General features: G+C 44.3%; 1 protein-coding gene across 3 annotated transcripts in view; it reads left to right on the top strand.

Moving 5' to 3' along the window:
- The window catches only part of afg2a (AAA ATPase AFG2A), a 281,613-nt gene extending 259,028 nt beyond the window's left edge, over positions 1 to 22,585 (top strand). For all 3 annotated transcript variants that reach the window (XM_078412064.1, XM_078412055.1, XM_078412072.1), the window contains one exon: positions 22,375 to 22,585. In XM_078412064.1, coding sequence (XP_078268190.1) covers positions 22,375 to 22,551 — 177 coding nt within the window. In that variant the 3' untranslated portion in view covers positions 22,552 to 22,585. The remainder of the gene's footprint in view (positions 1 to 22,374) is intronic.
- Positions 22,586 to 26,891: the final 4,306 nt, after the last annotated feature.

Raw genomic sequence — 26,891 nt, 5'->3', positions numbered from 1 at the left:
TGAAGGGCAGTCATGGCAGGCCTCCTGGCAGCCCTATGAGACCGGAGATCGGCTGCGTGCAGTCTGTTCCGAATTGTCTGGGCAGAGAGCCGTCGGCCATATCGTCCTGCAAACCTTGATTGCAAATCTGTAGAAGACAGCCTACGGTTCCTAAGTGCTGACAGGGTGAGGAAACGGTCTTCTTCGGGTGTCGTCTTCTTGGGACGCCCACTTCGCGGCCTGTCTCTGACATCCCCGTTATATGGAACTTGGCCTTCACTTTGGAGATGGTACTAGGGCTCACTCCAAATAATGCCACAACTTGGTTTTGCGGAACACCAGCTTGAAGTTGCCCTATCGCACGGACCCTATCCAGATCAGTCAAACGTGGCATGCCGATTCTTGGAGCAGACACCTACTGACCACTGTAGCAGGGCCCATGCTCACAGATGCACCTGATTGTCAGCACCTGGGGGTACCAGAAGCTCAAAACAAGAGTCAATAGCAACAGCAGAATAAGCTATTTGGCATTGGCAGAGAAGATTTGGCACATTTTTCATGGGCGCAACCCATATACTCAGCTCTGCTGCTCATCCCACAAATGCATGTTCCTTACAAATGTGGCACCATTTAAAAGGGAAATAAACAGGCTTTCCAACGGTATAAGATTTATTGCCAAGAAGCATTGTTACAACAAAGAAATAATCTACCAAACACAAATTTCCTTACTTTTTGTGCTATGCTTATATACTTACACTGATGTAACCATGCCAAATTACGAAGACTTTGTGATCAATTTCGTTTTGACTACAGCTTATCGCCTTCTGACATTTACCTTAATACTGGAAGAGCAGAATGGGATAGATTTATATCTTTCGGATATGTGTTGCAGTTCCAGGAATTATTTTCCTACAACTATTTTCTCCTGAATTTGCTCATTTCTGTTGAGGTCCAGGCCCACACGGATTAGCAACCAGTGCATACATTTGTTCAACTGTCCATTGTTCGTTTGTGACTGGATAATATGCATATCATAGTCATAGAGTCATACATCACAGAAACAGGCCCTTGGGCCCATAATATCCAAGAGTGCAGAAAAGATTTACAAGGATTTTGCCAGGACTTGAGAGACAAAGTGATATGGCAGGTTAGGACTTTATTTCTTGGAGCATAGGAGACTGATGGGTGATCTTATGGAAGTGTATAAAATTACGAAGAACACAGATAGGATGAATGCACACATTTTTTTTATTTTCAAGGGTTGTGAAATCAAGAACTCAAAAGCATTAGGTGTAAAGTGAGAGGGGAAAATTTTAATAGGAACCTGGGGGGCAAATGTTTCACACAGTGGATGGTAGGTATATAAAATCAGCTGCCAGAGCAACTGGCTGAGGCAAGTACAATAACATAGATACATGAATAGGAATGGTCCAGAGGGCTATGGGTCATACACAGGCAAAATGGGACTACCATAGATGGGCATTTTGCTTGGCATGGGTGAGTTGGGCCAAAGCATCTTTTACTGTGCTGCATTCGTCTATACCTATACACCAATGAACCAAAACATTATGACCACTGACAGGTGAATTGAATAACATTAATTATCTTGTTACAATGGCACCTTTCAAGGGGTGGGATATATTAGGCAGCAAGTGAACAGTCAGTTCCTGAAGTTGATGTTTTGGACGCAGGAGAAATGGGCAGGAGTAAAGACCTGAGCAACTTTGACCCGGGCCAAATTGTTATGGCCAGATGACTGGGTCAGAGCATCCCTGAAACGGCAAGGCTTGTGGTGTGCTCCCAGTCAGCAGTGGTGAGTACCTACCGACAGTGGTCTGAGGAGGGACAAACCACAAACCGGCGACAGGGTGTTCGGCGCCCAAGGCTCATCGATGCGCGAGGGCAACAAAGGCTATCCCCTCTGGTCCGAACCGACAGAAGGTCTACTGTGGGACAAATCACAGACAATGTTAATGGTGGTCACGGGAGGAAATTGTCACAATACTGTGGGAAGACGACAAGCCGGTGGAGGGAGTGTGATGCTCTGGGCAATGTTTTGCTGGGAAACTCTGGGTTCGGCCATTCATGTGGACGTCAATTTCACACGTGTCACCTACCTAAACATCGTTGCAGACCAGGTACACCCCTTCATGGCAATGGTATTCCCTGATGGCAGTGGCCTCTTTCAGCAGGATAATGTGCCCTGCCACACTGCATACATTGTCCGGGAATGGTTTGAGGAACATGATGAAGTGTTCACGGTGTTGCCCTGACCTCCAAATTCTCCAGATCTCAATCCGATTGAGCATCTGTGGGATGTGCTGGATCGACAAGTCCGATCCACGGCAGCTCCATCTCGCAATATATTTTCTTGCAGGAATCACAGGTTTTTTCTATTTTTATAGCTCGACCGACTCTCAGTTCTATGGACTACACTCCCCCCAACCCTGCCTTTTGCAAAGATGCTCTTCCCTACTCTCAATTCCTCCTCCTCCACCACATCTGCTCCCAAGATGTATCTCTCCATTCTAAGCCATCAGAAAGGTCCTCTTTTTAAAATAAATGTGGTTTCCCTCCTTCGGTCATAGATGGATCCCTCACTCATGTCTCCTCTGTGTCCCGTAGTTCTGCTCTTGCTCACCCTTCCTCCAGATGGAACAAAATAATGTTCCATGATAGAATTCCACAAATACAAATAGTATTTGTGGAATTCTCTGCCACAGAAGGCAGTAGAGGCCAATTCAGGGGATGATTTTAAAAGAGAGTTAGATAGAGCTCTAGGGGCTAGCGGAATCAAAGGATATGGGAGAAGGCAGGCACGGGTTATTGATTGTAGATGATCAGCCATGATCACAATGAATGGTGGTGCTGGCTCGAAGGGCCAAATTGTCTTCTCCTGCACCTATTTTCTATGTTTCCCCTGGTCCTTGACTTTCACCCCACCAGCCATTGCATCCAATACATGCTCGTCTGACATTTTCAGTACTGTGATCCCACCACTATACATCTTCTATACATTCTCCCATCTCCACCTGTTTCTGCCTTCCGGGGAGACTGCTCCCTCTGCAACCCCTTGGTTCACTCATCCCTTCCCACCCAAACCACCCCCTCCCAAGGTACTTTCCCTGCAACTGCAGGAGATGCATACCTGTCCCTATACCTCCTCCCTTGCCTCCATCAATGGACCCCAGCATTCCTTCCAGGTGAGATAGATGTTCACGTGCACCTCCTCTAACCTCATCTACTGCATTCATGTTCCCGAGGTAACCTCCTGTACATGGGCGAGACCAAATATAGACTTGAAGATAATTTCGCTGAACACTTACACTCGGTCTGCCAAGATGCACTGGATCGCCAGGTTGCTTACCATTTTAATTTCCCTTCCCATTCCCACACTGACCTTTCTGTCCTGGGCCTCCTCCATTGCCAGAGTGAGGCCACATGTAAACTGGAGCAACAGCACTTCATATTCTGCTTGAGTAGCTTACAACCCAGTGGTATGAACATTAAATTCTACAATTTTAGATAAACACTAACTAGCCCTCTCCCCTCCCTTTCACCCCACTGCTCCCACCTATTTCTCCCCTTCACCTACCCCCTCCTGCTACTTTCCTCCCTCTGGCTTCACAATCCACAACTCTTCAAACCTGCTCACACTGTCTGTTCTTATCTCTGGTCTTTGTTCCAATCATCTGCCTATCAGAAACCCCCCCTCGCCCATGTCGACCTATTACCTGTCAGGCTTTGTCCTGCCTCTCCTCCCAGCTTTCTTCTCCCTCCCGCCTCCCCCCCCCCCCCCCCCCCCCCATCATCAACAATCAGTCTGAAGAAGGGTCTCAACCCGAAGCGTCACCTATCCATGTTCTACAAGGATGCTGCCTGTCCTGCTGAGTTACTCCAGCACTTTCTGTCCTTTTGTACTTTCTAGCAGGACTCATCTGATAGGGAACAAGAATAGGAACTATATTTTCAGTGCTCCTTAACCCGTGAGTTGAATACATTTGTAGTACCCATACTTTCTCTCTGGCAGTCAGCCAGTGTAGTTCTAGACAGACATTCAAACTGAACTTTTATGCTTTTATTCATTCAGGGTGCTCAGGCCAGTGTGTGTTTCCCATCCATAATTGGCCTTGAGCTGAGTGGCTTGTTGGGCCATTTCAGGAAATTCGTGAGCTGGATGGGTTCCTCTAGAAAAGCAACTTTTATATTGAATTTAAATTCCCCAGGTGGCATGGTGAGATTTGAACTCATGGTACCGGACCATTACTGCTGTCCTCTGAATTATTTATTCAGTTGTGCAAAGATCTTACTACCAATGAGCCCAAAGCTGAGCCACCAGGGTAGGTCTGAGACTGCCAGCGCTTCCTCTCGATGCAAGGGTGAACTGCAGGGAGAAGACCGAGACCAGGACTGAGCTGCCGGGACAAGCCCGACATCGTCAGCACCACCACACATGTGCCCTGATGACAAGGGACAGCGCCCCCATGTGGTCCTCAACTGTCTTAACACTGTTAATAAAACAGATCACGTGAGTTCACCCTACTGCGAGTGTTGGTGCACACGCAGCCGCCAACAGTCGCTTGTCTTTTTTTTATGTTTTCATTTTTAATTTCAAGTATTTGTGGACCTTGTGTGTTGTGACTGTCGGCAGACCAATTTCCCTCCGGGGATGAATAAAGTTGTGTCGGATCGTATTGTTTCGAAAGTATCTTTACAGTTCCAAGTTGACATTCACTCTATGCACACACATTGTGTGTTGAACTGCGCTTGAAGCTGTATTGGTGTCCTGATATGTATTCCTTTACTTATAAAAGAATGAGGAGTGACCTTATTCAAACATCAGATCCTAAGGGGGCTTGACGGGGTAGATGTTGGGATACTTTCACGTGGAAAAGTCATAGACAAGGGGACAGGGTTGTAAGATAAGGAGACATTCATTTCAAACCGAACTGCATAAATATTTCTTCTTTCATCGGAATCTCCGGCATTCTCTACCCCAGAGGGTGACGGGGTCTAGGTCATTAGGAATATTTAAAGTGGTGAAAGATAAATATTTGAAAGATTGAGGGATTGGCACAGATGAGGAAATGAGAGCAGCATAGGTCAGCCATGTTCCTATTGATTGGCTGGGCAGGTGTGAGAGCAGTGGTAGCCTGCAGTGGTTGCTTTTGTTTTCTTATGTTATTTTCATGTGTGTACAGCTGGAAAGCAAGCATATATGATACAAGTCCACATTTGATCATGCTTTGATGTGATTGCTGCTCTTTTGCAGCTCAGTGATCTCAGGCTTTCTGCATCTTGCATGGCTGAAGACATGGCAGAACTTGAGGTTCCTCAATCATTCCTTGCACCTGAAACATTAACTCTGTGCAGGAAGGAACAGCAGATGCTGGTTTAAACCAAAGATAGACACAAAATGCTGGAGTAACTCAGCGGGACAGGCAGCATCTCTGGAGAGAAGGAATGGGTGACATTTCGGGTCGAGAAGAAGGATCTCAACCTGAAACGTCGCTCATTCCTTCCCTCCAGAGATGCTGCCTGTCCTGCTGAGTTACTCCAGCTTTTTGAGTCTATCTTCACATTAACTCTGTTTCTCTTTCCACAGATGCTGTCAAATCTGCTGAGATTTTTCAGTATTTTCTGTTTTCTTTTAAGATTTTCAACATCTGGAGATTTAAAAAAAATTAATCATCGATCAATGCTGGTTTTCTCAGGCAGTTGCTGTGTATCTACAAGCACCTAATATTCTCCATAGCGGTTTCAAGATGCAGAAGGGCACAGGGAGTGGTGTTACAAGTACTGTAGGAATTTTTGTTGACTTCAAAGCTTCTGCACAAACCTGTTTCTCGGTGTTGTTGGATTAGGGATTCCCCTTGCAAAACAGTATGACTCACAGAATGGGCAGAGGTTGCTTGGGGTAAGATGAATGACTGGAGGGAGGAGGTGAAAAAGGGATAAAGGGCGTGGTGGGTGTATGGAACAAGCTGCCAGAGGAGGTAATTGAGGCTGGGACTATCCCATCATTTAAAAAACAGTTAGACAGGTACATGGGTAGGACAGGTTTGGAGGGATATGGACCAAGCGCAGGCAAGTGGGACTAGTGTAGCTGGGGCTTTTTGGCCGGTGTGGGCAAGTTGGGCCGAAGGGCCTGTTTTTACACTGTATCACTCTAGGACTATGACAGAAGGAATCTCAAGCCACAATGTTCTGGTAGCGATTTTCCAAGTGGAATCTCAAAAAGGAAGGTGAGTGAGATAGTTGTGCCTGCTAAATATGACAATAGACAATAGGTGCAGAAGTAGGCCATTCGGCCCCTCGAGCCAGCACCACCATTCAATGTGATCATGGCTGACCATTCTCAATCAGTACCCCGTTCCTGCCTTCTCCCCATACCCCCTGACTCCGCTATCCTTAAGAGCTCTATCTAGCTCTCTCTTGAATGCATTCAGAGAACTGGCCTCCACTGCCTTCTGAGGCCCCATGCTGCATCCACAACTGCAACTGCCAAAGTGACTATGAACTTCAATATGTAGGAAGGAACTGCAGATGCTGGTTTAAACCAAAGATAGACACAAAATGCTGGAGTAACTCAGTGGGACAGGCAAGCATCTCTGGAGAGGAGGAATGGGTGATGTTTTGGGTCGAGACCTTTCTTCACACTTCAATGTGCCTAGTTCCTTGCATGAACATTTTCAGTGTTAGCCGTCCTCTGTTGTATACGGGAAGCACCCGATTTTCAGTTCAGTGAGATGCAAATGTATTCATGATTAAAAATGCTGAACGAAAATTATAGATGCTGGAAACCTGAAAACATCCAGAAAATGCTGGAGATACTCAGCAGGTCCAGGAGCATCTTTGGAGGGAAAAACAGGCTAACTGCCACAGGCCAACATTTAATCAGAATATGTTCCCTTCTTTCTTGTGGAAACACAGACCTGTAAATGCTGCTCAATACACAAAAGGTCACAAAGTGCTGGCACAGCTCAGCAGGTCAGGCAGCATCTCTGGAGAACACGGGTGGGAGGTTTTGGATAGAGACCCCTCGTCAGACTGGGTCTTCATGGGTTTCAATCCAAAAGACCCAGGAGCATCTTTGGGTCGCCCATCCGTGTTCTCCAGAGATGCTGCCTGACCTGCTGAGCTATGCCAGCACTTTGTGTCCTTCCATTCTTCCTTGTCAGAGACCAGCAGGTAGAAAAAACAGAAGACTATGTTTGTCGTCTTCACTGTAGGGCAGTATACCATTACCTACACGCATGTCACATTGCAGGTACTGTGTCAACTGTGCGATGCACTGGGGCTAAAAGCACTTCCATTCCGTCAATATCTGGCTGGTTTGTGATCTTGGGCAGTGTATCACGCAGGTTGATATCTGAGATATCTATGTTGTATGGAAATATGGAATTTCCAGGCTGCGGTTGCGATACCTAATTATCAGCAGCATTCAGCCATACCAGCTAAACCTGAGCTATCACAAATCAAAGGGGAGATGCTGGGTGCCAAGGGATATCCACTGATCACTTGGCTAATGCCTCCCTTATCTATGCTCACAGCAAACAAACAATGTTATCCATGATGTCACACAAAATCTGATTAGAGCATTGAGTTCCACAGCACTGGCCCCTCTACCTGAATCTTTGGAAAGGAATGCTGCAATACTCAGCAGAGTGTGGTGATCCAAGAGCTGCGTGCTGCACAATCTCTCCATCATGAGAAGACCACACAGGGTCCTTGTTACAAACTAAATGGTGCGCAGACGAAGAGCAGAAGCATGAGGAGGAGGAAGGGACAGAAGCATGGAGTGAAAGATCTATCTTCTGCCCAGTTGTTTACAGGAAACTTATTTCAATGGAGTGCAAGTACAACCCCAGTTTCCCATTCAACATAGTTCCCCTTTTTACCTCAGGCTGTAACTTGCAATGTTCAAAGAAACATGCTGGGTTATATAACAATGTTCTCCAGCAGATTACTTGGAATGTTGAAATCCAGTCCTTCTGTGTAGCAACAGTACATCAAGCTCAAATCTGATGATGATGATGATGATGATACTTTATTGGCACATGTACCTACAGTGCATTCACAAAGTATTCAGACCCCTTCACTTTTTCCACATTTTGTTACCTTGTTAGCCTTATTTTAACATGGATTAAATTCATTTTTTTAATCATCAATCTACACACAATACCCCAGAATGAAGAAGCGAAAACAAGTGTTTAGAAATCTTTGCAAAGTAATTAAAAATAAATAACTGAAATATCACATTTACATAAGTATTCAGACCCTTTGCTTTGACACTCAAAATTGAGCTTAGGTTCATCCTGTTTCCATTGATTATCCTTGAGATGTTTCTACAACTTGATTGGAGTCCACTAGTGGTAAATTAAACTGATTGGACATGATTTGGAAAGACACACACCTGTCTATATCAGGTCCCACAGTTGACAGTGCATGTCAGAGCAAAAACCAAGCCATGAAGACGAAGGAATTGTCCGTAGACCTCAGAGACAGGATTGTGTTGAGACACAGATCTGGGGAAGGGTATAAAACAATTTCTGCAGCATTGCAGGTCCCGAAGAGCACAGGGGCCTCCGTCATTCTTAAATGGAAGAACTTTGGAACCACCAGGGCTCTTCATAGAGCTGGCCGCCCGGCCAAACTGCGCAATTGGGGGAGAAGGGCCTTGGTCAGGGAGGTGACCAAGAACCTGATGGTCACTCTGACAGAGCTCGAGAGTTCCTCTATAAAGATGGGAGAACCTTCGAGAAGGACAACTATATCTGCAGCACTCCACCAATCAGGCCTTTATGGTCGAGTGGCCTGACGGAAGCCACTCCTCAGTAAAAGGCACATGACAGGCCGCTTGGAGTTTGCCAAAAAGACTCCCAGACCATGAGAAACAAGATTATCTTGTCTGATGAAACTAAGGGCGGCACGGTGGCGCAGCGGTAGAGTTGCTGCCTTACAGCGAATGCATCGCCGGAGACTCAGGTTCGATCCTGACTACGGGCGCCATCTGTACGGAGTTTGTACTTTCTCCCCGTGACCTGCGTGAGTTTTCTCCGAGATCTTCGGTTTCCTCCCACACTCCAAAGACGTACAGGTATGTAGGTTAATTGATTGGGTAAATGTAAAAATTGCCCCTAGTGTGTGTAGGAATAGTGTTAATGTGCGGGGATCGCTGGGCGGCGCGGACTCGGTGGGCCGAAGAGCCTGTTTCCACGCTGTATCTCTAAATCTAAATCTAAAGTTTGAACTCTTTGGCCTGAATGCCAAGTGGCACTGCTCATCACCTGGCCAATACCATACCTACGGTGAAGCATGGTGGTGGCAGCATCATGCTGTGGGGATGTATTTCAGCGGCAGGAACTGGGAGACTAGTCAGGATCGAGGGAAAGATGAACATAGCAAAGTACAGAGAGATCCTTGATGAAAACCTGCTCCAGAGCATTCTGTACCTCAGACTGAAGCGGAGGTTCACCTTCCAACAAAGCAACGACCCTAAGCACACAGCCAAGACAACGCAGGAGTGGGTTCATGACAAGTCTGTGAATGTCCTGGAGTGGCCCAGCCAGAGCCCGGACTTGAACCCAATCGAACATCTCTGGAGGGACCTGAAAATAGCTGTGCATCGACGCTCCCCATCCAACCTGACAGAGCTAGAGAGGATCTGCAGAGAAGAATGGGAGAAATTACCCAATTACAGGCGTGCCGAGCTTGTAGCGTCATACCCAGGAAGACTTGAGGCTGTAATCGCTGCCAAGGGTGCCTCAACAAAGTACTGAGTAAAGGGTCTGAATACTTATGTAAATGTGATATTTCAGTTATTTCTTTTTAATTACTTTGCAAACATTTCTAAACACCTGTTTTCACTTTTTTATTATGGGGTATTGTGTGTAGATTGATGATAAACAAAAATGAATTTAATCCATTTTAAAATAAGGCTGTAAAGTAACAAAATGTGGAAAAAGTGAAGGGGTCCGAATACTTTCTGAATGCACTGTATGTACCTAGGCACAGTGAAAATCTTCCTTTCGTATATAATCCAGTTAAATCATATTATAGAAAGCACAATCATAGGTAAGTACAAAAGTGCAATGATTGTTGTGTAATAGTAGACTTCACCGAGACAGTACACAGAGTCGCCATGTTTCCAGCACCAACAAAGTTTCAAAGTTCTTGGCTAAAAGTTCGTTGTCCTGATGGCACCGATCTTCTCCTCCGTCTGCCGCCATCTTGAAAGTGGCCCATTGTCCAGCATCCGTCACAGTCATGCAGGAAGCATGCCTTGAAAGGGCTCTTGGTTCCGTAGTAGGCGGGCGAGCCAGGCCTGCTGTTGTATGGCCACAACAGGCCAGGAAATTCTGCTGTCCCACGCAGCTGTCCGGGATTCAGTTGTCCTTTCCCAGGATTATAGCATTCCCACCACCCCACCCCTCATCTCCCCCCCCCCCCCCCCCCCCACAACCTTGCTGCTCTGCCAGTGACCTAACTGTTGCAGTGAGCCAAACAATGGACATTGTGAAAGCCTATACTGAAGCATTGAAATCCACAGCTGTTGCTGACTATCATTCATATAATCTTAATTCAAAAAATGAAGGTTTCGAAACCAAATTTTAAATGAAATCATGCTGTTACCTTTGGAAAAGTTGAATATTATGCCTTTACTATACCTTCGATTGCCTTAATCGTCTCCTGCACATTGCTATCCCAGTAGCAGTGGCAAGCCGATTGAAATGGTTGGCTTTCACTGGAGTGGATAGGAGATCATCTTGGCAGATGAACTTAAACACCCAACATAGAAGGCCCAGTTTTAGATTTCAATGAATTGGCTTTGCTTCTACAATCTAAGCCATTTAGTTCAGAAACAATAATATGGGCAATTGCACAGCACTCTGATTGGGGAGAAGTTGGAGTGGTGGTGGGGAGGGGGGTGGAAGCAGTCTGGCCTTACATTGGTCTGAGTTTATTTTACAGCACCCAGACAGTGCTGACATGAATGAAGTTGCAACATCAACCATTTGACACTGAATCAAAGCAGTGTTCACATTTGTACAGAGTCGGATCTTGCTTCCATGTTGGAAAGGGTGAGCTCGAAAATCTGTACTTCCTTGCGTTCCTTGACAACTGAATGGTGTTTTCTCAATGCATTTGCTAGTGCATTTCATCGTACTAACCCAAAGCTGCATTCCCTATCTGCACTGTCCAAGTAGTCTGCAGCAGAACTCCTGGGCGACCTCACGTTCTGATGAACTGACAGCTGCTCTGAGCTTGCTCCCTGCTCCCTGCTCTGGCTGCAAACTCCGTGCTCCCTGCTCCCTGCTCTGGCTGCAAACTCCGTGCTTCATGTGTTGCCACATATAGATATCAGGTGTTACCCATTCACTGTGTAAAATAAATATTTCCTTGTGTTACCTTTGCTTCTTTAACCAATCACTTTGAAACTATGTCCTGGCTGTAAATCTCTCTACTTTACACTTTAGAGATACAGCGCGGTAACAGGCCCTTCGGCCCGCCGAGTCCACGATGACCAGCAATTCCCGTAAACTAGCACTATTCTACACGAGGGACAATTTACAATTTTACCGAAGCCAATTAACCTTCAGAAACCTGTATGTCTTTGGAGTGTGGGAGGAAACCGGAACACCCGGAGAAAACCCACATGGTCACGGGGAGAACGTACAAATTCCGTACAGACAGCACCCATAGGCAGGATCAAACCTGGGTCTCTGGAAGTGTAAGGCAGCAACTCTATCACTGTTCATCTGCAACAAATCTCCACTTCCACGAGTCTTTGATGTTCATCACATTGCTCCTAACCATTGACTATTACGTCATCTGCAGATTTTGTAATTGGCTACACTGCAGCCAATAACAAGTCATCAATTTAGTGTCTAGGCAATGATGCAGCCTTGTTTGACACTGGTCTTCACTCAGCAAATTCCCCCAAATCCACAGAAGGATAAGTGAACCGACATAAGGGTGCACAGTGGCACAGCTGGCACAGCTGGCACAGCTGGCACAGCTGGCACAGCTGCCGCCTCACAACGCCAGAGACCAGGTTTCGACCTTGACCTTGGGTGCTGTCTGTGTGAAGTTTACACATGCTCTCTGTGACTCTGTGGGTTTCAATAGACAATAGACAATAGGTGCAGGAGGAGGCCATTCGGCCCTTCGAGCCAGCACCGCCATTCAATGTGATCATGGCTGATCATTCTCAATCAGTACCCCGTTCCTGCCTTCTCCCCATACCCCCTGACTCCGCTATCCTTAAGAGCTCTATCTAGCTCTCTCTTGAATGCATTCAGAGAATTGGCCTCCACTGCCTTCTGAGGCAGAGAATTCCACAGATTCACAACTCTCTGACTGAAAACGTTTTTCCTCATCTCAGTTCTAAATGACCTACCCCTTTTTCTTAAACTGTGGCCCCTTGTTCTGGACTCCCCCAACATTGGGAACATGTTTCCTGCCTCTAACGTGTCCAACCCCTTAATAACCTTATACGTTTCGATAAGATCTCCTCTCATCCTTCTAAATTCCAGTGTATACAAGCCTAGTCGCTCCAGTCTTTCAACATATGACAGTCCCGCCATTCCGGGAATTAACCTAGTAAACCTACGCTGCACGCTTTCCTCCAGGTGTTCCGGTTTCCTCTCACATCCCAAAGATGTGTTGGTTTGTTGGTTAATTGGCCTCTGGAAATTGCCCCTAGTTTGTAGGGAGTGGGAAAGTGGAAGAAAGTGTGAGTGGATGATCGATTGGTGGCATGGACTCGGTGGGCCGAAGGGCCTGTTTGCACACTGTGTCTTTATATGTTTAATGAATTTTATTTTTATTTAAAAACTTGCATTGCTATTAATACCATCATTTTTTTAATACGTTTAAATATCTTTGATGCCGGAGATATTATAAAAGTAGTAGCAACCTTCGTTTGCCTGATTCTTCATGGCCTTCCTTGCTCCAAAGTAGCACCTGAAAACCTGGAGAAATGTGGGGCATAAATGGGCATTAATGATTCTTCTCCCCATTTTGCACTCTTTATTACTTATCTGGTATCCACTCTTAATGACCGAAGCAGCCGGAAAAAAGTCCATGGAGACAGGGAGAATGTGCAAACTCTGTACGGACAGCACCCACAGTCCGAATCTAACCTGGGTATCTAACGCTGAAAGGCAGCAACTCTACCGCTGTGCCACCGTGCCGCACGCATAGCTAGGCAATTAATAAAATCAATGCACGAATTATTGATTTTTCTTAAGATTATGTCACAAAAGCAAACATGTTTCAAGCAATTGAATTTGCATTTCTTCATTTGGACAATATAAAATATATAAATATACCCAAAGGGACATCACCAATATGCAAAAAATTAAACACAAAAGGCTTTGCACTGAGGTTTTTCTTTAAGAATTGGATGCAGATCATGGGCAAACTGCAAGCACAATTCTTGAGCAGCTGCTGACGCACGATCTTTCTTGGGGGAGGGAGGTGAGAGGGTGCCAGTTTGTATTCTTTTCAAGATGTCATGCAGCTTTATTAAAAAAAACTATTCTCAAGCACTTCTCCACTACAAGTACTTCCCAGACTTCCCCCTTTGCCCTCAATGAACCTGTCATTGCCACTCAATTCCAGCTCCACCTTTCCCACCATTACTTTCTAATTCCTTTCTGTGGATTCCTCAGTAATTATAGTGCACCTTCACCTCTGTTCAACCCAACTGGCAGTGTTGCATGTTGTGGTGCTGGCTTCACAAAGTGGGCAGTGCAATCCCTCCCTTCCTTCCTTCCTTCCTCATATGATTGTCTCCAGTTTGCCTCGCGGCTACATCCTCAGTGCCCACCATTTCCTCGCTTGCAAGCTGCTCTTCACTGACACCATTCATAAGCAGAAAGTTAACCTCCATTTCCGTACTAATAAAGCCCAGCTTTACATGCTATGTTGAAAAATCATTCACGTAGGTGTGATTATTAATTAGTCACGGACTTCATTCTCAACAGTTAATCAGGATAAAGGAACCAAATATTTGACAAAAACTGATTAACAGGATCATCTGTTGAAAAAGCTAATTTGAATAATAATTAACAAGGCTTCTACTCACACTTGCATGCAAATCTCATTAGCAAAACAGAGAAGCAGCTGATTGAACTGCTCATATCATTGGATAATGTTTGCTGTCATTGTGTACTTTGATTGCACTGTGCTTCTGGAGCTTGATATCACTCCCTGCTTTCTTGTTTCACAATCCTTGCATGGCAGTAATGACGAGAGAGCAAAGTTGATTAAGATAATGTTTATTATTTTTTCCTTATTTTCACCTATGGTTGGTTGCAAAATTCAAGCCAAAAACAAATAGGGAATCCACAACTTACAGTGAACCATTAAAAAAAAAGCTATTTGAACTGTTTGTGGTCCCAGGTCAACTATTGAATAGCATTTTCTGCACAACACATTGAATAAATAGAACAAGATGTGTTTTGTCCCTTTGAAAGAATGTGAAGTTTGTGTGTTTGTTTCTACTCATGTGGAAGGCACTTGCTGTGACCATTGCAAGAACCGGACTATACCAGCAAACTGCATTAGTGTTCTAGTTGAATGTTATGCATTCTGTCCAGTACGGCTTAAGTTAAATTGTGAATATTAGGAGTGTTATAAGTGGAAGATATGGAGGCAATGATCAGAAGAACTAACAGTAAATTCCTGTTGCATCTCCTCAATTCCAAACACGGTGGCTGGCAAATCCACAGCTTCTGGTTTGCACACGTTTCATAAGTTAGTTTGATACAAATTATTTAATTTGCATAAGCTCATTAAAAGAATGATTTCATTACCTTTAAATGCAATCCAGGAACCATCATTAAGTTAGACACAAAATACTGGAGTAACTCAGCCGGGACAGGCAGCATCTCTGGAGAGAAGAAATGGGTGATGTTTCAGGTCCGGCTAAATAATGGCTTTTTTTTTTACAAACATAAACTTTATTCAGAATAAAACATAAACCAAGATCAGTGCAAAAACTCTTCTTCCATTCTCAGCATTTATATATTCATTAGTGTTATATTCGGTAGTGTTCGCAAACTATCCTTATACCAAGTATGATCACATTGAATGATCACATTGAATGGCGGTGCTGGCTTGAAGGGTCGAATGGCCTCCTCCTGCACCTATTGTCTATTGTCTATTGTAAGTACCCTTGCCACTCATGTGGCCCCCTGGGTTGATATCCCTTCCCTTGTGGTATCTCCACCACACCCTGCCCCCTTTCAACTTAACTTTGCTCTACACATCAAGGAATGAGGTAAATTTCCCACGTGCTCTGATATGTAATCTGCAGCTTAATCCAGTAAATGTTTCTACCAATTCCCAGTATGGTATGTTAATTGAATGTATCTGATGTGGGAAGTTAGAGGAATAACTGGAAAACAGCAACACATTTGAGGTCAGAATAGGTGTTTAACTCTCTTCCAAAACTGTGATTTATTGATATGAATCTGACGGGTGAATTGAAAAACCTGTCTACTTTTAACTGCAAAAGTATTTCTGCACGTTGTCTGTGATCAGCTTATCTGTGCTTTGTTTCTATTTGTGGCTGACAGTGAGGAGGTTTGATTAACAAAGAATTCAATTTATTTTCTTTTGCAATGATTTTGAGGTTCTTGCTTTCTTACTTCCCCAAGGAGCTTACCCTGAGGAAAAAATACTTTACTCATTGGAATTTATTCACAAAATGCTGGAGTGACTCAGCAGGTCAGGCAGCATCTCAGGAGAGAAGGAATGGGTGACGTTTCCCCATTCCTTCTCTCCTGAGATGCTGCCTGACCTGCTGAGGCACTCCAGCATTTTGTGAATAAATACCTTCGATTTGTACCAGCATCTGCAGTTATTTTCTTTTACTCTTTGGAATCATCATTCCCAAGTTCCCTGACATTGAGCACGGTAACTTTGTGTCCTGTAAATATCTCATGATCAAGCTTTTACCCTGCTTCCAGTCAGGTCTGTACCATTGATAGCAAAAACTTCTTTTATTTCAGAAATATGCTTTATTCATATTATATACACCAAATACATTTGGCATCTTTTTATTGTATCATCAACTCCAAACATTCTCTTACAATGGATCAACATCGCTTATGTTTCCTCCTTAATTAATGAAGCATTTGAGAGGCTTTTACTCAAGTCCGTCCGTCCCCCCGTCCCCCCCCCCCCCCCACGTGTTCAGTGGCAGCAGGACCCGAGACTGTGGTCTTTCCCTACAAAAGTTTTGTGGTGGTTGCCCCGAACTTCAGTGTGTCGCCCTGTGCCTACGCTGCACCTTGGAGTGTACCAGTTAGCAGCATTCACTTGCAAACATCTCCTTACACTGGAAGACCAACAGGTTTCAATCAGACCAAAGTGCATCTTTCACAAGTTAATGATCTTCCAGCAGTAGTTGATGTTTGTCTCAATATGCACCCTTGGTAATAGCCCATAGATCACAAAGCCCTCTGTTACACAGTTGCTCGGATGAATCTTGACAAGGACTGCTGCATCCTGTTCCAGACTTTGGCAGATTCACAGACCGTGACCATGATTATGGGCAAATGTCTCATCTTCAGCTCAGCCGTCTTGATGGAACCGCTGCCTATGCATTAAGCATTAAGTAACTGCCTATGCATTAAATAACCGATGGGAAGAGTGCATCTCACTGTCATCCAAGTGAAGTCTTAGTGCTTGTTTGTGATTTCTGGCAATGAGCCCTTTGGTCAAGTGACTTGAGCTCAGACTTCGGTCAGGTCTGCTGAGAAAGCCATTCCAGTGGGTCCACCATCTCCTCCTGCTGGCTTGCAAGATGTACATTGCTGACCACTGCGTAAAACGCAGGTAAGCGGCTAGATTCGACTGAAAGGAACCTTGTACGGCATCGAGACCAGTCCCATCTTTTGCAACATAAGGGACAGTTAGAACCTCAGAATGGAGTGACACTTTATGTTTGCACACTCAGTCTCTCTGCACAGTTTAATGTGGCCACGTAAATGGACGAGGGCCACGTAAGGTATATATTTCCCCCACTCTCTCTGTAGATCTTTGCACAGTTAACTGATGGACACAATCCATTCCAGATGAAATGGTAGGTGGCTTTGGTGAATGCTGCAGAGAAGCAGCACAAACTCAAAAGAATGACATCAATCATACGTTCCTCACCAAATGACAAACTTAGATATGCCGTGTGTCCTCCTTGCATGTGGACATCATATACATGAATGGTGGTGATTCCCTGAGCACATTCTGCACCCATATCACAGAATTCTGCACAACGTTGCATAAATTGGTTTCAGTGGTGTAGTACATAAACATCTCGCGCAGTGTTTCAAGTTCACTCACCTTCAGGTTATTAATGAAGCACAGTCCTGCCTATTTTCCCAAATATATATAAGCAACCCCAAGACTTCAGTCATGGAAAAGCTGGGCAATTCCACTAGTTTCCTGAATTGAGGATCAGAGGACATAGGTTTAAGGTGAAGGGGGAAAGATTTAATAGGAATCCGTGGGGTAACTTTTTCACACAAAGTGTGGTGGGTGCATGGGACAAGCTGCCAGAGTAGGTAGTTGAGGCAGAGACTATCCCAACATTTAAGAAACAGTTAGACAGGTACATGGATAGGACAGGTTTGGAGTATAGGAAAATAACTGCAGATGCTGGTACAAATCGAAGGTATCACAAAAGGCTGGAGTAACTTAGCAGGTCAGGCAGCATCTAGGAGAGAGGGAATGGGTGACGTTTTGGGTCGAGACCCTTCTTCAGTCTGAAGAAGGGTCTCGACCCGAAACGTCACCCATTCCCTCTCTCCTAGATGCTGCCTGACCTGCTGAGTTACTCCAGCAATTTGTGATACCTTGGACAGATTTGGAGGGAGATGGACCAAATGTAGGCAGGTGGGACTAGTGTAGCTGGGACATGTTGGCCAGTGTGGGCAAGTTGGGCCGAAGGGCTTGTTTCCACACTGTATCACTCTATGACTCTGTAACTGGTCTGGTTTGGCCTCTGCAAGTTCAGCTTGGTCTCTTTGGGAAAAAATGGCTCTCAGAGAGCTGAGAGCTGCACAGAACAAGAATATTTTCATCGGCCTCAACTAAATTCTTTGTCCGTATTGAATTTCATGGAGTGTAATAACAGGAACTGGGTTAAACAAAATGTTTCATAAACAGTGTATTAGAGCTGTCAAATGCAGGAAGCTACTGATCCTCTCATCATTATGCTGTCAGAAAAAAATATCACAATTGCTAAAGAGAATGCTTTAAATATTTACGGCATGAAGATTCTGTTATAGGAAGGAACTGCTTATGCTGGTTTAAACCGAAGATAGACACAAAATGCGGGAGTAACTCAGTGGGACAGGCAGTATCTCTGGATAGAAGGAGATGGATGATGTTTCGGGTTGAGACCCTTCTTCAGACCGATGTAAACCAGCATCTGCAGTTCCTTCCTACACATAATATATTTCCATACATTCTGAGTAAATATAACTCAAAATCAGAAGCACAAAATCATTTCCCTGTTGGATATTTTTATATCACATATTCTCAGGCTTTTACCATATTTTATTAAAATGATACTGATAAGATTTGCTGAATATTCCAACCGTTAGCAAAAGTGGATCAATCTGCTGTTCTTGCAATTTTGCAACAAGAACAGAATCTTCAATAGACACAAAATGCTGGAGTAACTCAGCGGGACAGGCAGCATCTCTGGATAGAAGTAATGGGTGACGTTTCAGGTAGAGACCCTTCTTCAGTCTGAAGAAGGGCCTCGATACGAAACGTCACCCATTCCTTCCATCCTGGAAATATCTTATACCTAGTTATTGTACGAGTGTGGATTATATTGGAAACAGTGTGGATTAGAAGAAATATATGTGGATAAATCTTGGGTATCACAAAATGCTGGAGTAACTCAGCAGGTCAGGCAGCATCTCTGGAGAGAAGGAATGGGTGACGTTTCGGGTCGTGACCCTTCTTCAGTCTGAAGAAGGGTCTCGACTCGAAACTTCACCCCTTCCTTCTCTCCAGAGATGCTGCCTGACCTGCTAAGTTACTCCAGCATTTTGTGATACCTTCGATTTGTACCAGCATCTGCAGTTATTTCCCTACACAACTTGTGGATAGATCTTAACTGCAATCATAAGGAGATATAAATTGAAAGAAAAATGAAGATAATTTGTGCTGGTTCTCTGCCACATTTGCACACTTATTTATTAATCCTGTTACATTTGTTTATATATTGTCTTATAACCAAACCTGAATATGTCATGGCATCCTATACTTAAAACAAAATAAGTTTTTTTGCAGTTCTGATGAAAGTCATAGAACTGAAATATTGACTCTGGTACTCTCTGCACACAAGCTACCTGAGTATCCTAAACATTTCTGAATTAAAGTGCTGAAAACAATTAGTAGGCCATGCAACACTTGTGCAAAGAAAAAACGAGTTAAAATTGCAGGTCAAAGACTCATAAGAACCAGGTGCCACATTTTAGTTTAGTTTAGTTTAATTGAATTTGGAAATACAGCGTGGAAACAAACCCTTTGGCCCACCAAGCCCACAGCGACCAGTGATTCCCGCACATTAACACTATCCTACACACACTCGGGACAATTTACATTTATATCAGGCCAATTAATCTACAGTGCAGTGGTGTTTTTTAGCAACTCGATTTTATTTTGTACTCTTTCTATATGCTAATAACTTTTCAAAGTTATAAATGTTCATAATTTTTTTTAAGTTAATGGTAACCTTGGCAGGTTTGACACCCGGCAATCTTGGGTCAACTGTCGAAGTTTATTGCAGCCATTTTGCGGCAAAGCTTGTTGTGCACATCGCCAATCCCACCCACCTCTCATGGCATTGTGTTGTGTAACGCACTGTGTAGAACCTTGCCATTTTGGGTCCAGGACTTAGCAGCACTTTGGAATTGGGGATTCAGCGACAGGCTGGTGTGGTTGTTTCCCCTTTCTTAATGATGGATCTGGCAGCCTGTAGGTGGCAGAATGCTTTAGCCTAGTGTCATCTGTGTGCCCCATTTGGACCCGCACTTATTTCTCCCCTACCCCCCCCCCCCCCCCCCCCTCCTGCATTCCTTCTTCTGGCTTTACAATTTGTAACTCTTCAATCAGCCTGTCTCACACCTGCTTTAATCTCTAGCCGTTATTCCAACCATATGCCTGTCAAAACCCCCCTCACATGTGTCCACCTATTACCTGCCACGCTTTGTCCTGCCTCTCCTCTCTTCTAGCTTTCTCCCCCACACCCCCTTATGATCAGTCTGAAGAAGGGACCCAACCCAAAATCTCACCTATCCACGTTCTGCAGAGATGCTACCTGACCCACTGAGTTACTCCCTGACCCACTGAGTTACTCCCTGACCGCCTGAGTTATTCCAGCACTGTGTCATTTTGTGTAAACCAGCATCTCCAGTTCTGTTTCTACTTTAAATGTATCTTCTTGTTTTCAAAAAAGTGACAAAGTCAGACTAGCAGTAGGTCACCAGTGGAATATCTTCACATTTACTGTACGTTCTGTATAATTTCTAATAAACACAGGGGACCAGGGATTCTACTGAGAAAATAACTTGAAACTTTGCCTGCATAATCACAATAGCACAAGAATTGACCAAGGAGAAAGATTATGTTGAAAAATCACTATGGTGTTTCAAACCTCATTCCACTGAGCTATGGATTTCAGATGCAGTCAGTTGTATTGTGATCAATCAAAATCCATGGATCAGCTGAGCAAATGTTTCAGGGTTCACTTTACTGTTTCACCTTACTGAGCTAACCTCAGTCTGGAGGTGAAACATGTAGTGTTGAATTAGCCTCTGGACCTCCAGACTAAAGTGAAAAATTAGCCAGTGCTGCCTACTGCTCTTTTGAAAGTGTGAATTTGCAGTGTGCTTATAGTTGTGGTAAATATTTAGAGTAGTGGATGCAGTGCCAATTAAGCAGACTCAGGGAGAACGTGCAAACTCCACACAGACAGCACCCGTGGTCAGCATTGAACGCGGGTCTCTGCTGCTGTGAGGGGGCAGCTCTACTAGCTGCGCCACAGTGCCGCGTGAAGCCATTTATCTGCCTGTGCCCAGGCTCTTGCTAGGTGTGGGCTTGGGTTGTTTCATTATCTAAGAAACTGTGAATATAAGTGAGCATTTTTCCTACCTGAGTTGAAAGATACTCATGAAATGTTGTCCTTGTGTTGGAAAAGGGAGAGAGGTAACTTACTCAATAGCACCCTGAGGAGAGTTTTACTTTCAGTTTATAACAATATACTGATCTAGCCATAGTCTCACAGTGGTTTATAGTTGTGCGAGAAGAGAAGGGAAACATCCAGACATAGTCCAAAGGTTCAAAGCGATAGAGTCACAGCGTGGCAATAGGCCCTTCAGCCCAACTTGCCCACACCGGCCAACATGTCCCAGCTACACTAGTCCCACCTGCCTGCGTTTGGTCCACATCTCTCCAAACCTGTCCTATCAATCTACATGTCTAACTGTTTCTTAAATATTGGGACAGTCCCAGCGTCAACTACCTCCTCTGGCAGCTTGTTACAAACACACACCACCCTTTGTGTGAAAATGTTACCCCTCAGATTCCTATTAAATCTTTTCCCCTTCACGTTGAATCCTCGATTCACCTACGCTGGGCGAGAGACTCTGCATCTACCCGATCTATTACTCTCATGATTTTATATACTTCTATAAGATCACGGTAGCGCAGCGGTAGAGTTGCTGCTTTACAGCGAATGCAGCGCCGGAGACTCAGGTTCGATCCTGACTACGGGTGCTGCACTGTAAGGAGTTTGTACGTTCTCCCCGTGACCTGCGTGGGTTTTCTCCGAGATCTTCGGTTTCCTCCCACACTCCAAAGACGTACAGGTATGTAGGTTAATTGGCTGGGTAAATGTAAAAATTGTCCCTAGTGGGTGTAGGATAATGTTAATGTACGGGGATCGCTGGGCGGCACGGACTTGGAGGGCCGAAAAGGCCTGTTTCCGGCTGTATATATATGATGATATGATGATGATGATGATGATGATCCTCCTGCGCTCCAAGGTATAGAGGCATTTAAGTATTAGATAAGGATAGGTTCATGGTTATGTAATGTCCCTATTGATGAAGTAACCATGCTTCTATTGCCCAAACTCTCACATGGCAAAAGGACAATGGAACAATTGTACCAGAGTGCAGCTGGTAGCACAATGGTTAGAGCCATAGCTTTGTGGTGGGAAAAGGAGAAAAGCTTCACATTCACATCACATCAAAATAAGAACAATTTAATATTTTCCGCATCTTTTAACCTAGTTTTCTTGTGTTCTCGTTTTGGATTATCATCCTGTAAATCATAGCTTTATTTATGGTCAATCTTTTTCAGATCATTGCCCTTTGCCAGGAAGCTGCACTCTTGGCTCTTCAAGAAAATCTGCAGGCCAAGATAATTACGGAAAAGCACTTTGAGCAGTCATTTGAAATTGTCACTCCAAGAATCCCTCAGAAACTTATGGACTTTTATTTAAATTACCAGCAACAAAGTGGATTGCACATGCTGTAAGACGATCGGGATCATTTATTCAAGATGTCAAACTCCTGGTGAAAATATAAATAAATTTACATTTTCCAAAAAGTGTCAATTTCATGCATCCATGTTTCACAATAAGTCAGTTTAAATTGTATTTTGATGTTGCTTTTTGTTTTTCTGACTTATTCTTAAAAATGGTAAACTTGCAAGATTCTGAAAATGCATTCAGTGGTAGGGTTTAGACAGGTACAGTGTATTCAGATTATCCCCTGCCATTTTGTGCAGATCCCTATTACTCTGACATATCACCTGGTCGTGACAGTATTATCTAGGCATGAGCCCAGGCTCATTTAATGGAATTTAGCTTGGCAAACCACTATGCTATGTTAACTCCGCTGCTTATTTCTTAACAGGGACATTTAATGGCCCTCCCCTCATTGTGGCAACGTTGAGAAATCCAAGATCCAGTTGTAGCCTTTCTTCTGACCTTTCACCCTCTCTGCATTGGATGTGGCTCAGAGGTATTCTTGTATCTTAAGGAAAATGTTGTTACTATTACAAATTGCAGACTGTAAGATTTCTCAGGCAAGCGCACGTTGTCAAAGTGACAGTGGAAAAGCCAGGTAGACAGGGTCTGCTTTAAGATTAAAATTCTTCTCTACACTTTTCCCTCAACACTGCAACCTCACAATTTTTTTTCACTTTGTTACATATGCACCCACTGACTTTATCCCTCTATTGGAAACTATGCTTTCGGTATGGACGCCCCAATAATGGAATTCTTCCTGACTGTTTTCAGACCTTGTTCAAGATCATGATTACACGTACCTCATTGATCAATATTTTGGCCACCTCTCCTAATGATTCCACCTTTGGCATCCATTATTTTGCAGCATATGTGACAGAATTATATATCCTTCCCCCTTTAAATCTGCCGTTATTAAAAACAGTGCATAGTTTGATACTGAACTGTACACTTCAGAAGTTTCCATGTTCAACCCACTGCCTGAGAAAGGTTAGGTGATTTCAGTTGAAATTGGCCCAATAGGGTAAAGGGTGAAACTCCTCCTGGTTATTTTCTGCTGTATTCCCTTCTGCTTAGTAATTAGTTGTGATGATCCGATCAGATTATTTTAGATATGTTCGTAATCTACTTTGAATTTCAGTATGGCCATTCACATGGTCATTCACAGGTTTCCCCACCTTAATGCTCAGAGCGAAAAGATAGTCCTTCGGGGTATGTGACCCAACTCCTGACCTTTAGAGATAAACCACCTCCTTTATTCTGGCAGCATAACTATAAACTCCAAATTAAATACCTAAGATGTTGATGGCCCTATAAACCTGCATTTGTTTACACCAGGGCGTGCAGTGTAAAAGCAATTGATTTTATTCCAACAATGTGTACAGTTGAAAATCCCACTTTCATTAACTTTTTAGTTCTCACACATGAATACCTAATGTGTAGAAAATGTTCCTTCATAGTCTTCATTGATGATTGGCCCACCATCTGTCGGAGCTGTGATGGTGAAAATATTGAAGGTGAGGAACGAAGAACTCTTTGGTGTGTATTTTTATTCTAAGCAGGTCTGTGTGAACAAGAAGTAGTGGATTATATTACCTGAATGATATCATCCATGGATGGTTTGAGCTATTTTTGACAATCATGTTAGTGAGTGAGTTGTCCATATTTCAAATGGTGTTTGAAAGTTCACCCAATTGGAAAGCAAAGTTTCAGATGGGCAGGGTATTCATTTAAAGAGTGAGTGTGACTCAGAAGTAATCTTTTATCTTATGGACATTTTTGTTACTATTTGCAAATTGCAGTCTGCAAGATTTCTCAGGCAAGCACGCCAAGTCAAAGAGGCAGCAGAAGAGCCAGGTGGATATGTCTGTGAAAGAATGGTGCGGTTGAAGCAAAAAAACACATTTTTCATGTGCAAACCTAGAAAATCTCTAGTTGGATGAATCGCAAACAGGCTGCAGTGATGTAGAATATAGAGTACAGAACAGTACAGCACAGTTGACAGCCCTTTTGGCCCATGATATATGTGCTGAACATGATGCCAAATTAAACTAACCCTCTTCTGGCTGCTTGTGATCTGTATTTCTCCATTCTCTACATATTCATGAGTCCATCTAAAAAGCCTCTTAAGCACCACTATCATATCTGTTCCAACTACTATTTCCGGCAGTGTGTTCCAGTCATTTACCACTTTGAGTAAAAAATCAAGCATGACACATCTTCTATAAACTTTTCTCCAAAGACCTTAAAGCTATGCCTTCTAGTACTTTGAAATTTACACCGTAGGAAAAAAATTCTGACTGCACAGCCTATTTATTCTTCTCATAATTTTATAAACATCTATCGAATTGAATTGAATTGAATAGGTTTATTGGCCAAGTATGTACACATACAAGGAATGTGCCTTGGTGCTCTGCTCGCAAGTAACAACACATACATACAGTAAACAATTAAGAATAAAGCATAAAACATTAAAACATTTAGAATAAATCATTATAGTTTAAACATGTGAGTGAAATAAACCAGAGCAAAACGAGGCTACAGACTTTTGGTTATTGAGTAGAGCTACTACTCGCGGAAAAAAGCTGTTTTAATGTCTGGCTGTGGCTGCTTTGACAGTCCGGAGTTGCCTTCCAGAAGGGTGCTTCAAAGAGTTTGTGGCCAGGGTGAGAGGGGTCAGAGATGATCTTACCCGCTCGCTACCTGGCCCTTGCAGTGTACAGTTTGTCAATGGGGGGAAGGTTGCAGCCAACAACCTTCTCAGCTGATCGAACAATTCGTTGCAGCCTCCGGATGTCGTGCTTAGTGGCTGAGCCAAACCAGACCATGATGGAGAAGGTGAGGACGGACTCAATGAGAGCAGTATAGAATTGGACCATCATTGCCTGTGGCAGATTGTGTTTCCTCAGCTGCTGCAGGAAGTACATCCTCTGTTGGGCCTTTTTGACTGTGGAGTCGATGGTGGCCCCCCCATTTAAGGTCCTTGGAAATGATGGTTCCAAGGAACTTAAATGACTCCACAGATGTGACTGTGGTGTCGTTGATGGTGAGTGGGGGGAGGGGAGGGGGAACTCTCCTAAAGTCTATCAATTCCACAGTCTTAAGAGCATTGAGCTCCAGGTTGTTGCGATGGCACCAGGACGCCAGCTGTGTCACTTCCTGTCTGTAGGCAGATTCCTCCCCATCCTGGATCTGTCCAATCAGGGTTGTGTCGTCTGCAAACTTGAGGAGCTTGACAGAGGAGTCTGTGGAGGTGCAGGCGTTGGTGTAGAGAGAGTAAAGGAGAGGGGAGAGTGCACAGCCTTGCGGTGCTCCTCTGCTGAGGGTCTGTGGGTTCGAGATGTGCTTTCCCAGCCTCACATGCTGCTTCCTGTCTGTCAGGAAGTTGATGATCCACTGACAGAGGGGTTCAGGCACGGATCTTCCCTCAGCCTCCGATACTGGAGAATACAATCCAAGTTTTTCCAACCTCTCCTTATACCTGCTAATCCTGATAAACGCCATCTGGCGGCGGCGGACGCCTTCCGGAACCTCGCAAGTCGGAGGTAGGGCCTCGCGAGTCGGAGCCCGGGCCTCATGGTTTGGAACCACGAGGTTGAGCCTCGTGGGTCGACGAAGCCCACGACCATTGGTGCCTGGGGCTGCGGAGCCCGCGGCTGGGGCCTGGGTCGGCACCATGGAGGCGTCCGGAGAGGACCCGGCAGCGATAGCAGAGAGGTTGGTACGGCGGTCGATGATGGCGCCGACCGACGGACGAGGATAGACATGTGGTGTGAGGATGCCGCTGCCGGGGCAAAGAACAAAGGGGGACCCAGCATGGGGGGGGGTCGCTGTGAGGGAGGGGGGGGGGGGAGAACAGAGGGAACTGGCGCGGGTTGAGGGGTGATTTGTAACATTGTAAGCGCCCTCTATGGATGACTATACCTTGGGAAGGTATGCAGGCAAAGAATTTCACAGTGACTTGACACATGTGACAATAAAGTATTCAATTCAATTCAAACTCTTCTGCACTCTCTCCAAAAGCCATCACATCCTTTCTGTAACGGGGCAACCAGATTTGAACTGGTGCAGGTAGATGACATTTTAAATGGAATTTACCAGTGCCATTTAATACCCGTATTATACAGTAATACTGGTTAAACAGCATGATGCATGATTTATCCAGTAAAAATGGTATCAGCATCATATTGTCATCAGAGGCTCAGATTTAAATAGTTTAGTAAGATTCCAGTCTGCGACAGGTGCCAAGATTGCCTTCATGAAGGCCTCAAATGGTATTGGATGGTGATAAACTGCAGTGCATTGCACTGATAAGTGCCAGTTATTCATCTACATAAATTATTAACAT

The sequence above is a fragment of the Rhinoraja longicauda genome, chromosome 1 (assembly GCF_053455715.1).
Source record: "Rhinoraja longicauda isolate Sanriku21f chromosome 1, sRhiLon1.1, whole genome shotgun sequence".
Classification (NCBI taxonomy): Eukaryota; Metazoa; Chordata; class Chondrichthyes; order Rajiformes; family Arhynchobatidae; genus Rhinoraja; species Rhinoraja longicauda.
This window is presented reverse-complemented; position numbering and strand designations above follow the sequence as displayed.